Source organism: Carcharhinus amblyrhynchos, chromosome 17 (assembly GCF_965287045.1).
Source record: "Carcharhinus amblyrhynchos chromosome 17, sCarAmb.v2.hapA, whole genome shotgun sequence".
NCBI lineage: Eukaryota > Metazoa > Chordata > Chondrichthyes > Carcharhiniformes > Carcharhinidae > Carcharhinus > Carcharhinus amblyrhynchos.
In genome coordinates this window covers 10182563-10195442 of record NC_137340.1, presented here as the reverse complement: position 1 = coordinate 10195442, position 12880 = coordinate 10182563, and the positions used below count along the sequence as shown (strand labels likewise).

Here is a 12880-nt window from a genome sequence, read left to right as displayed (position 1 = left end):
TCAACTTGCGCTCAGGACGCAGGCCAGCTGCGAAACTCTGCCAAGCAGACGAGACAAAGGAACTACACCACCTACATGCACACCAAGAACAGGAAACTTGAGAAACTCGGCATCACCACCAGCAGCAACCTAGCCCTCCACAGGTGCCACTGCAGGGAACTCCAATGTCAACTTGTCAGACTACACACTTCAACCAGATGAAATCACCACAAAAATGGACCCCATCAGTCTCGCAGCAGACACAGAGGAATTGATTAGGCAAATGAGGCTGCGGGAGTTCTTCCACAAACCCCAAGAGGCCAACAGCGAACACAATGAGACTGCCAATAAACCAGAACAGCCGACAGAGAGATCTGTGGTGCAGCAACCGAAGATGAAAGAGTCCAAATGTACTCCTCCGGAAGGCCGCTGCCCTCGACTTGACATGTATGCCCTAGTCATCAGGAGATGCGTCGATACCAGATTCATTGGCCACACTCACAAGACAGCCCTGAATATCACTCAAGCACAACGCAATGCCACCCCCGCTCTCAAGACCAACCGCAACATTGTCATCAAACTAGCAGACAAATGAGGGGCCATCGTCATACTGATCACTGCAAAAAAGTGTACCGACAGCTGAACAATGCAGAACACCAGAGACAGTTACTCGCAGATCCAACCAAAGAACATACCCGTCAACTCAACAGACTGATCAAGACCTTTGATCCAGACCTGTAGAGCACCCTCCGTGCTCTCATCCCACGTACTCCCCACATTGGAGATCTTACTGCCTCCTGAAGATACACAAGACAAACAAACCCGGCCGTCCCATTGTATCGAGCAATGGGACCCTGTGCGACAACCTCTCCGGCTATGTCAAGGGCATCCTGAAACCCATTGTACAGCTTTTGTTGCAACACTACGGACTTCCTGCAGAAACTCAACACACGTGGAGCAGTTGAACCAGGGGCACTCCTTGTCACAATGGATGTCTCAGCACTCTACACCAGCATCCCCCATGATGATGGCATTGCTGTAGCTGCCTCAGTACTCAACACTGACAACTGCCAGTTTCCAGATGCAATTATACAACTCATCCGTTTCATCCTGGACCACAATGTCTTCACCTTCAACAACCAGTTCTTCATCCAGATACACAGAACAGCCATGGGGACCAAATTCGCACCTCAATATGCCAACATCTTCATGCACAGGTTCAAACAAGACTTCTTCACCACACAGGACATTCAACTGATGATATACACTAGATACATCAATGACATTTTCTTCCTTTGGACTCATGGTGAACAATCACTGAAACAACTATATAATGACATCAACAAATTCCATCCCACCATTAGACTCACTATGGATTACTCTCCAGAATCGGTTGCATTCTTGGACACATGCATCTCCATCAAGGACAGTCACCTCAGCACCTCACTGTACCACAAGCCCCTGGATAATCTCACGATGCTCCACTTCTCCAACTTCCACGCTAAACACGTTAAAGAAGCCATCCCCTACGAACAAGCCCTCCGTAAACATCGGATCTGCTCAGATGAGGAGGGTCGCAACAGACACATTCAGACGCTGAAAGACGCCCTCGTAAGAACAGGATACGGCACTCAACTCATTGATCGAAAGTTCCAACACGCCACAGCGAAAAACCCCACCGACCTCCTCAGAAGACAAACACGGGACATGGTGGACAGAGTACCCTTTATCATCCAGTACTTCCCCAGAGCGGAGAAGCTATGACAAAGGAGGTCAGTGGATGAGAAGAGAGACACTTGGAATTTTTTCATAAGATCACACCCTAAGTGCCGAATGAGTGAGAAAATGAGAGAGAACTGCATTGGTTTTGTCAATGAGTTGCAATCTTATGGCATTCAATGCAGGGGGAACAGCAGAGCCTGAGCTCTGGTGGTGCCAGCTGCTGAGCGCTTAGGGTGCCATTTAACAAGTGCCCCAACCTCTCGGTGTCATGGGAGATCTACTGCCACCCCCCACCTCCCCCACAGACATCAAGACACCCCTCCTCATCTGCTGATCACCCCACACCCCCTGTGCTATTCTACCAGCCTCCATCTGGCCCACAGACATCACATTCATCACTTGCCAATCACCCTTGCAGAGTTCTGCCCTTCCCTCCCCAATCACCCTTGTTTGCAGAGTTCCCTTTCCCTCCCCGATCACCACCCCTGCAGAGTTCCCCTCTTCCCAACCCCCATTGTTTCACCCCCATTCAGTCTCTGCACCGTCTCAGGCCCTACTCCCTTGACACTGCCCCTGGCATTTATGGTGCCCGGGCAGCGCCAAGGCCAACCTGGCACTGCCCCCTGACCACCCAGTGGCTTCAATGGCTTCCAGTTCATCCAGATCAAGGCATCATCTCTGGTCTCAGCTGATGGAGACCAGCTATGATTCTCATCAGTGAGAAGTTCACCCGGCGAGCATTTAACTTCAAGCCCAGACGATAACGTCAAGACATACTGAAGTCGGCTTTGAGCTCAGAAAGGGCACCCTGATCTTACCACCTCGCCTCATTAAAACATCAGGCAGGATGAGGTGTCGTAAGATTGCATGCTTCATGTTAAATCAATGCAAACATTAAATGAATGAAATGCAACTAAATCATTGTAGTCCAATGAAGAACATCAGAGATAGGAGCAGGTGCAGAGTACACAGCCTGCCATTCAATATCATCATAACTGATCTTGGGTATAACAACACTTTTCCGCCTGCTTTCCAAATCCCTTGATTCACCGAGATATCAAAGGTCTCTCCATTGGCCAATTGTAGAGCACTGAGATGGAAGCGATTTAGCAATTGCCTCTCTAAAAGTATGCTAAAAAAAGAAACTGCTAACTTTGAGTATTTGGATACAAATCCATGACAACCATGTCAAACAAGAGGATCAAAAGAATTGTTTTAGCAACAACCTGAAAAGTTAGAATGCATACACAAAAAGCATTTACTCAAAATTGATTGAAACAATGACTGCATTTTATATTAAATGGATTTCAACTTGCAATATAGTAGTTTTACATTGATTACCTGTATGACAGGTTCTCCAGGTTTCATGTCAGTGTAAACATTCACTTTGTAGGAAATGTTTTGAAAAATTGGAGTGTTGTCATTTGCATCGATCACTAAGACATTGACAGTGACTGAAGTACTCTCTTGAACACCATCAGAAGCAGTCATCTTCAAGAAATAAAGAAAGGCAAAACGCTCAACTTAGGGATTCCTAACATTGACTAAAAAGAAACACTGGAAAAAGCTTTGTTTAAAAAAAAAGTACTTGCCATTGCTGTTATGTTACATTGATGTACTTCAAATTACATGACAATAGATACATTCAACATCGAAACCAATTTAAATGCAATGAAAAATAAAAAAAGCTTCACTGGCTATTTGGATTAGCTGTCTATCCAATCATTTCCTTTTCATTTCAGGTCGCTCATTGTATGACATGATTTGTATACTAAAGAAACAAGCAATATATCTTACCGTGAAAGTGTAATTCTGTTGACGTTCCCGGTCAACCGGCTCGCGCAAAGTCAGATAACGAGTTATTCCAAAAGGAGTTACGGTAAAAGCTGTGACAAAGTCGCTCAGTGAAATCCGCAACTTTGGGTCTTTTGTCTTGAAAGAAATTAAGGGTATGTATGGTCAACTAAAGCGAACATCAGAAATGTAGCTTTTAGAATTTTATTTCTTACTGACTGCTAATATTGACATGCAAACCATTAACTGTGCATTATCTTCTGGACGCATCTGGTTGTGTTACATGATTTTACACCTGTGGTTTACTGTGCAGCTGTGAGCCTTCAGTTGTTCGTATGTGGGCCATTGCTGTCTGTCGTTTCAAACTCTAATACATGAATATGGTTGTTTCACTCCCATGCAGCAAACATAACAAGCAACAGTAATGAAGGAAAAATTAGCCTTTAAATATTTCAACTGAGCTACTCCCATAAAAATTCTCATCCTAGACAGTTTGTTAGTGACCAATTATGACTGTCAATAAACCACTGCCAACAATAGATTGACACAGTTAAGCAAACAGTTTAACATCATTGGGTAGCTCTCCTCGGTTTTGATAGTTATTGGCCAAAATCCACACACCAAGAATTTCCAATGTTCTTCAACACCGGTTTGGGCTCAGTCAACTGATGTCACCAAAAAGGCACCATAACTGGACACACAGCCTCAGCGTTAGGGCAAAGGGAAATCATCCAAAGTTGTGACCCCTGATTGCTGTTCATAATTGAAATATGGATTCACAGAGATTGGGAAAGACAAGATTTGGCTCGGTCATGGATGCTGATTGGCCGCAACTGATAACAGCAAGGCTCACATATGATTGATGGTCAATTTAGCGAGGCAACATTTGTCCATGGAGTCGTCAAGTACACAACACTCCCAAGAGGAAAAAGTAGGAATGTGGCCAGTAGAAAAATGAAACAAAAAAACATATGGTGAATATGTTGAAGCCTTGCTTATTTCACTGAAGTAGCTTGCATTATGCAACAGCAGCATGTCACCTCTTAAAAATATCGCTGTGTTCTTTAACTAGTAATTGCTCAGTTACAATGCTGCTTCAGAACCATCAATATAAAGCATTAATTTTGATCTAAACGGTCCTCACAAACAAGTATTTTTACATTAAGGGTGTACAAGGCAGGAATCTGTGTCTGAGTAACATTCCTTTTAACAAGCTGCTCATTAACTGACTCGTACAGTTGTGATATGTTCAACCTGAAAATTCTTTGAAAGGAGGCCAGAATAATTATCCTGCAAGAAAAGAACTGCGTAACCACATCAACTGAATTGGTCGCTATAAAACTGAACAGGCTATTCATCCTGAATAAATGTTTAGAGTGAACGAAACTGGGATTCAAATGTGCAACGTCAAAAGGAGGGCAAGCACTCAACCACTTTAGCAACCATAAACGTCCTACCAATTATCTATCTTTTACATTTCTGCTGAGGATGGTGTTTCACCTTAGGGAACAATTCTATGACCACTCACAACTGGTACTCAGCCAACGGGGCCACTTGTGTGTCAGTTTAAACAGTACCTGTCAACTGGGAACTCAAACATGGAAGATGTAAACAAAAAAAGTTGTCTGATTTGGTCTCCTTTTAATATCTTTATATGTAGATGTGCTGTAAAGGATCACTGATTAGCAATCTGTTGTAGAAATTGTATTTTTGTTCTCTTTTTGTTTGCTTCTCCTGAAGATGAGGGATGCTGTGATCATTGTAGGGGTGGCACGGTGGTGCAGTGGTTAGCGGTTCCCGGTCACTGTCTGTGTGGCGTTTGCACATTCTCCTCATGTCTGCATGGGTCTCCTCTGGCTGCTCCAGTTTCTTTGAGCAGTTCAAAGATGCGCAGGTTAGGTTGAGTGGCCATGATAAATTGCCCCTTAGTGTTAGTGGCACTAGTAGGATAAATACATGGGGATAGGGACTGGGTGGGATTGTGGTCGGTGCAGACTCGGTGGGATGAATGGCCTCCTTCTGCACTGTAGGGATTCTATGATTTCTGTTGACTTTATCATAGTTCAGGCCAGGATTAGCCACCTCAGCATCCAGCAGTAATCAAGGGTGAAACCAACTTGATCTAAAGGGATTGGTACCCATGTAATACAACAAATTTACTCTCTCAACTTTTGAAGGGCCTCTGATATTTCAAAAAAATCCTATTCCATAAAGTGACTTTCACTCTTTTTTTATATTGTACAAACTCAGTCTTGTTCCAACAAAATAATTATACCAACATTTTTATTGTTATTTGCCAATCCTTTAAAATTGTTTTCAATGAAACACGTGGATTTAATAGGTTAAACAAAAACATGACAAAGTTATCAGAAGGCCATCTGACATAGATGGGACTAGTGAATTCACTGTGTGCACATTTCCGGCACTTGTCAACCCTCCAAGAACTCTGGAATCTGGTGTTCACCTGCATGTTGGCGGGTGAGAAGGATTTAGCGGTGACAGCAGACTGAGAGGGATGGTGGGATAGAGCAGGGTTCTCCAAACTTTTCAGTATGAGGGCCACATTGTGTACTTTAAACATTTTCGCGGGCCATAAAAAAAATGGTTCTAAAGTTAGGGGGTTACTTTTATAATAAAGTTATTTTTTCTAAAAAAAGGCACCAAATAATTTTAAATTCATCGCAACTTATGACAGCACACGGCAATTGGCTGCAGCAGATGTCAATCACAATGTGGGTGTTGCGCTGAGCACATCGCCCTACGATTGGTCTGAATTGCCACTGTCATCGTTCCCATTCATTTCAGACGGATGGAGCTTACGGATTGGATAAAGCAGCTGTCACTCAGTCAATGCAGAGCGGCAACTGGATAACAGGTGCCTCGATTGCTGATTCGTTTAATGAACTGTCAGTCACAGAGCGGCAGCTCTGATTGGACAATAGGCCAGTAAAGAGGGCGGGCATTCCTATGGGTCCATCAGACACTGCGCGGAGCGGCAGCACATGTCCAGCCTGTGGCTTCTGTCCCCGCGTCCGGGTCCTGAGTCAGCGGCAGGGTTCCGGATGCTGGAATCCCGTCCCGCCCCACTGGCTGCGGGCCAGATGCAGCCCGCTGCTGGCCGGATGTGGCCCGCGGGCCGTAGTTTGGAGACCCCTGGAAGAGGGGAAGGGTGAAGGCAACGACGGGGAAGAGGATGAAAAGAAAAGGATGCTACGACGTTTTAATAATCATGAAGTTTGAGCATTGCTGGCGAGGTCAGCATTTACTGTTCATCCCGAATTACACTGAAAAGTTCCTGGTGAGCCACCTTCTTGAACCACTGCAATGGAGTTTCGTAGGTCCACTCACAGTGCTGTTTCGAAGGGCGTCCCATGACTTTGAATGAGTGGCAAAAAAGGAGCGTCTCAATATTTCCAAATCAGGATGATGTGTGTGACTTGTAGGTTGTGGTGTTTCCATGTGCCTACTGCCCACATTTTTTTTAAGTGGCAGAGGCCCCGGGTTTGGAACTTGCTGTAGTGGAAGCTTCGGTGAATTACAGCCGTACATCTGTAGTGCTGTAATACATACACTGCAGCCACAGTGTCCCAGTCATGCCATCAATCAAGGAACCTGCTTGATTTCTCTATGCTGCTGAGCTTCTGAAGTGTTGTTGGAGAGGCACTAATCCTGGAAAGTGAGGAGGTCTTGACTCCACATTTCTGACCTGTGCCTTGCAGATGGAAAACACAGAATCCCTACAGTGCAGAAGGAGGCCATTCGGCCCATCGAATCTGCACCAACCACAATACCACCCCCCCAAGCCCCATCCACATAACTCCATGCATTTACCCTAGCTCAACCCCCAGTCACTAATGGGCAATTCAACATGGCCAATCCACCTGACCTGCATATCTTTGGACTGTTGGAGGAAACCAAAACACCCGGAGGAAACCTACACAGACATGGGTAGAATGTGCAAACTCCACACAGACAGTGACCGAAGCCGGGAATCAAACCCAGGTCCGTGGCACTGTGAAGCAGCAGTACTAACCATTGTGCCACTGTGACATGAAAGGACATGGGAAGTTAAGAGTTGGTTTACTTTCCAAAGAATGCCCAGCCCTAGCCTGCCTCTGTAGCCACAATAATTATGCGGTTACTCGAGTTGAGTTTGTCGTTAATGGGATGTCAGTAGTGAGGGTTTCAATTATGATAATGCTGCTAATTGACAAAGGAAGAGTTTTAGACACGTTAGTGGAAGATAGTCCGCACATAGAACGTGTGTGATACAAATATTACTTGCCACTTATCTGAATTTTCAAGTGCGTGTTTATAAAAGATTGAATAAGTGACTGGTGAATTGTTTGTGTTCTAATATTTTAATTGGAATAGCTTAAACTACATGAGAATGTGAAGTAATGATTAAAAAATGCTTTAAAATTGATTTTTTTTAATGTAAGGCAATGAAGTGGAGCACTGATTACTGGAATGCACAGCATGGTTTTATTTACGTTGGGTAAACAGTTCTGCACACGGTGACAAGAATTATACACAGGCTGAATAACCTTGGCTGTTCCAGCAGTCTCCCTTGAACAAACTTGCCGAGCCTGACTGTTGCCCATGTCTTGCAGCCAAGGGCTGCTTCATTGTTTGAGGAGTTGTGAATTGTACCAAACACTGTGCAATCATCAGCAAACATACTTGTGCCTGACCTTCTGATGGCAGGGGGCAAATTGATGAAGCAGCTGAAGATGATTGAGCCTCAGACCTGAGGAACTCCTGCATCACTGTCATAGAAATCATAGAAACCGTACAGTACAGGAGGAGGCCATTTGGCCCATCGAGACTGCCACCCAGGCCCTACCCCCATATCCCTACATATTTACCCATAATCCCTCTAACCTACGCATCTCAGGACACTAAGGGCAATTTTTTTAGCATGGCCAATCAACCAAACCCACAACTCTTTGGACTGTGGGAGGAAACCAGAGCACCCAGAGGAAACCCATGCAGACACGAGGAGAATATGCAAACTCCAGATAGACAGTAACCCAAACCAGGAATCGAACCCAGGTCCCTGGAGCTGTGAAGCAGCACTGCTAACCACTGTGCTACCATGCCGCGCTGGGCCATTTGACCAGTATTGACATGCTATTCAAAAAAAAATGTTCCAGGCAGGGAACGGGGAGAGGTGGAAGGAATAGATCCCAAAGGTAAGGGCACGGGGAGAGGCTCCAAAATAAGGGGTGCAGAGACAGCACATGAACAGAAAGAGGTTCAAGTTAAATTGCAACGTAATTAAAGGGTTGCAGTTGGCAGATTTTAAGTGAGGCAGGTTCAAGAGAAGTTTTGGTAATTTCAGAGAACCCAAAGGATGCAAGAATGATTGAAGAAGTCTCAGGGGAAGTCCATCTAAGAGAATAAGGTTTAGGAGAAGCTCTGAAGATCCAAAAAGGCAGCCACAGGTTTGTGAGTCCATGCTGTGGGCCACTGGAGTGTAAGCTCCCCTTGGAAGCAGTTGTGCACTGCTTGGTGCGCCTCAGAGCTGAAATTGTGGATGTGAGTTTGTGCTCGAGTGCACACTTGGGATTCTGGGGAACGAAATCTCAGGAGAAAATCAATGGGCCATCAATGATGTTGTGGAATCCCTCATGAGCCAGCTAGGGTTTCAGTGAGATTGGTTATCTCTGTGTTACTGACATGATGGTCATGGGTTTGGAATGTATGCTTAAGAATCTTTGGTAAATTTCTGCAGTGCATTATGCAGATAGCACACACTGCTGCTACTGAACGTTGATGGTGGAGGGAGTGGATGTTGGTGGATGTGATGCCAAGCAAGCAGGCTGCTTTGACCTGGATGGTGTCGAGCTTCTTGAGTGTTGTTGGAGCTGCACCCATCTAGGCAAGTGGGGAGCATTCCATTGCATTCCTGACTTGTGCCTTGTAAATAGTGGATAGGCTCTGGGGAGTCAGGAGGTGAGTTACTCGCTGCAGTATTCCTAGCCTCTGACCTGCTCTTGTAGCCAGTGTGTTTATGTGGCAACTCTAGTTGAGTTTTTAGTCAATGGTAACCCCAAGGATGTTGACAGCAATGTTTATTTTAACTTGTTCAAACCCATGGAATCTTGTGCTTTTAGTTTATTCTTGAATCTCAACCTCTGTCTTCTTCAAAGTAGGCCCAACCATCTTCAGCTGTTTCATCAATGACCTTCCCTCTATCATGAGCATGATCTTATTGAAAGGCTCGAAGGGCCAGATGGCCTACTCCTGCTCCTATTTCTTATGTTCTTATGAGATCAGAAGTGGGGATGTTTACCAATGATTGCATGATATTCAGCACCATTCATGACTCCTCAGTTACTAAAACAGTCCATGTTCAAAATGCAAGATCTAAATAATATCCAGGCTTGGACTGACAAGTGGCTCCACATAAATGCCAGACCATGACCATCACCGATAAGAGATAATCTAGCCATCATCCCTTGGTGTTATCATCATTTAATCCCCCACTGTCAACATCCTCAGGGTTACCATTGACCAGAAACTCCAAACTGGCTGAACACAACAGTGTTAACAGAACAGGAGTTAAATGATCCCCAAAAGACAAGGACATCATTGAAAGACTAGTTCAGCATCAAAGTTAAGCTTTTGAATTCATTGACTAAGGTTCATCACCACAGCCTACAACATCCATTGACAACTTCATCAGAAAGTATAGAGAAAAGGGTTCCTTCTGCGATTCGCAGGCAGAATCAATGTATTGTAGAGCATCAAAGAGCTACTCAGGGATGGACATAAGTATGAAGTGACCCCTGCAGATGAACAAAGTTTACAAGTTCCAAATGCACCCCCAATTGGTGATGTATTTAGTAGAATACCCAACATCGCAAAACATGTGAAAGCTGTGGCCTTCTGCATGCACCCAAGAAATGGCCAGCTTTCCAGCAATTCTGCAAGGGCTGTGGCAGAATGGATTATTACAGCAGCAGTGCACGAGAGCAAAGGCTGATGCAGATAGAAAGAATCGTGCATTGATCCAAATAGATGGTACACAACAGGTATCTTTAAGCAATCTGAATAACCATTTGGTATTCCATCAACATATGGTGGCACAGAGATTAGCACTGATGACCCAGTTTAATTCTGGCCTCGGGTGACTGTCTGAGTGGAGGTTGCATGTTCTCCCCACGTCTGTGTGGGTTTCCTCCGGGTGTTCTGGTTTCCTCCCATAATCCAAAGACATGTGGGGGTTAGGTTGATTGGCCGTACTAAATTGCCCCTTCGTGTCAGGGGCATTAACAGGATAAATACGTGGGATCACAGGGATTGGGTCTGGGTAGGATTATTGTTGGTGCAGGCTTGATGGGCTGAATGGCTTCCTTTTGCACTGTAGGGATTCTATGATGCTATATACAGGAGGTGACATGCACAATGAGTTGATGAACAGTGAACAGGTTTCTCACTGTTAATCATACGGAAGCATAGGCACCATCACACCATCCAAAGTGTTTGCCATGATTCTAATTATCAGCCCTAAGAAAGTTGGTAACTATTCGTTATTGGCCAAGATTGACACAGGTCAAGTGCCAACACGTTATCTCCGAATTCTAAAAGACATGTATCCACTGATATGGAAGGCCATGGCAAAAGAATATTGTGTGCAATTCTAGTCACCTCACTATAAGAAGTATGTGGAAGCATTGGAGTGAGTGCAGAGGAGATTTACCAGGATGCTGCCTGGTTTGGAGAGTAGGTCTTCTGAGGAAAGGTTGAGGGAGCTCAGACTTTTCTCTTTAGAATGGAGGAGGATGAGAGGCAACTTAAAAGAAGTTTATAAAATGATGAGGGAGACAGATAGAGTGGACGTGCAGATACTATTCCCTGGGTGGATGTAACTGTTACTAGGGGGCATAACTATAAGGTTTATGGTGGGAGATGTAGGAGGGATGAATGAGGTAGATTCTTTACTCAGTGTAGTTGGGGTGTGGAATGCGCTGCTTGCTGTGATAGTGGAGTCAGACATTTTAGGAACTTTCAAGCAGTTATTGAATAGGCACATGGAACACACCAGAATGATAGGGAGTGTGATAGCTTGATCTTGGGGTTGGACATAGCTTGGCACAACATCAAGGGCTGAAGGGCCTGTACTGTGCTGTGCTATTCGATGTTCTATGTTCATATGGCAGGTCAACCTCAGAAACTACTCCTACCATCTCAGCACTCAACCTAACATCAAAATATCCAGAATACTTTGACAAAATTGGCAGTTTCAAGGGAGCTGCAACATTAAACCTGCAGGAGAATGTAAGTCCATCAAATGATCCTGCACCTAAGTGCATCATGCACTTACAAGGCAAATTAAAGATCGAACTAGAGAGAAGAAGGATTGTATAATTAGAAGAGTGTATCACACAAACTGATGCAGCTCAAACAGATGTGTCACAAAGAAAAACGAATCATTGCCTTGATCCGCAATATTTAAAACCAGCTTTGAAGCATTGTCCTTATAAAACAGTCACATTAGAAGAGTTAAACCTGAGATTTATAAGTGCAATCTTCTTCTCGATGCTTGAGACTGCTCAGTATATCTCATGGAGTGGCCCCAAGAGCTTACTGCATTTTTCATCCCATTAAGATGAAACAGTCAGCCAGGTTCTCTTTCCCATCCAGACGTGAAACATTGGCTCTATTTTCTCTCCACAGATGCTGCCAGACCTGCTGAGATTTTCCAGAATTTTCTCTTTTTGTTTCAGATTCCAACATCCACATATTTTGCCTTTATCAGAAAGTAATGAAGATGGTCTGACAAAAACCAGTGGACTGCCAAATTGGTACGTCTCTTGATAAAGGATTCACGGTTATGATTGTGAGAACAGATACAAGCAAAGTAACTTGATGGTCACATTGGATACATTTGGCAGATTGTCTAACTCAGCGAAAACAGAAGATAGATCCATGACATTGAACTTAAAGATGTTTTCCAAATTGATCTGATACATGTTGCACAATGCAAATACCAGCAGCTGCAAGAAGAGACAGCAAAAGGTTCCACATTACAAAAATTTACAATTATTGAAGAACAACCTGATTCAATACACCATGTCCCCAAACACGTGGGGATCATTTTGGCCTTATGGGATGAGCTAGGCAGTCATTTTCCAAGGTAGGCAGAACATCATATTGATATCTTTGTGAATTATATTCTCCAACAACTTCATCACTCACACATGGGCATTGAAGAGAAGACTCGCAAGCGACTGTCTGCTAGGCAGGTGTGAACAATGATATTGAAGTCATCATCAAGAACTATGAGGTATGTGCGCCATTATTTGACAACTGTAGTATATGCCAAGCACAACTGTTGCGCACACTCAAGTGTTATTTTTGGTATATATTGTATGCC

At 44.2% G+C, this 12880-nt stretch overlaps 1 protein-coding gene across 11 annotated transcripts in view; it reads right to left on the bottom strand.

The window, feature by feature from the left end:
* The window catches only part of pcdh15b (protocadherin-related 15b), a 1349261-nt gene that overhangs the window by 380265 nt on the left and 956116 nt on the right, over positions 1-12880 (bottom strand). For all 11 annotated transcript variants that reach the window (XM_080205457.1, XM_080205459.1, XM_080205466.1 and 8 more), the window contains 2 exons: positions 3499-3633; positions 3043-3192 (listed from right to left, as the gene is read on the bottom strand). In XM_080205457.1, coding sequence (XP_080061583.1) covers positions 3043-3192; positions 3499-3633 — 285 coding nt within the window. The remainder of the gene's footprint in view (positions 1-3042; positions 3193-3498; positions 3634-12880) is intronic.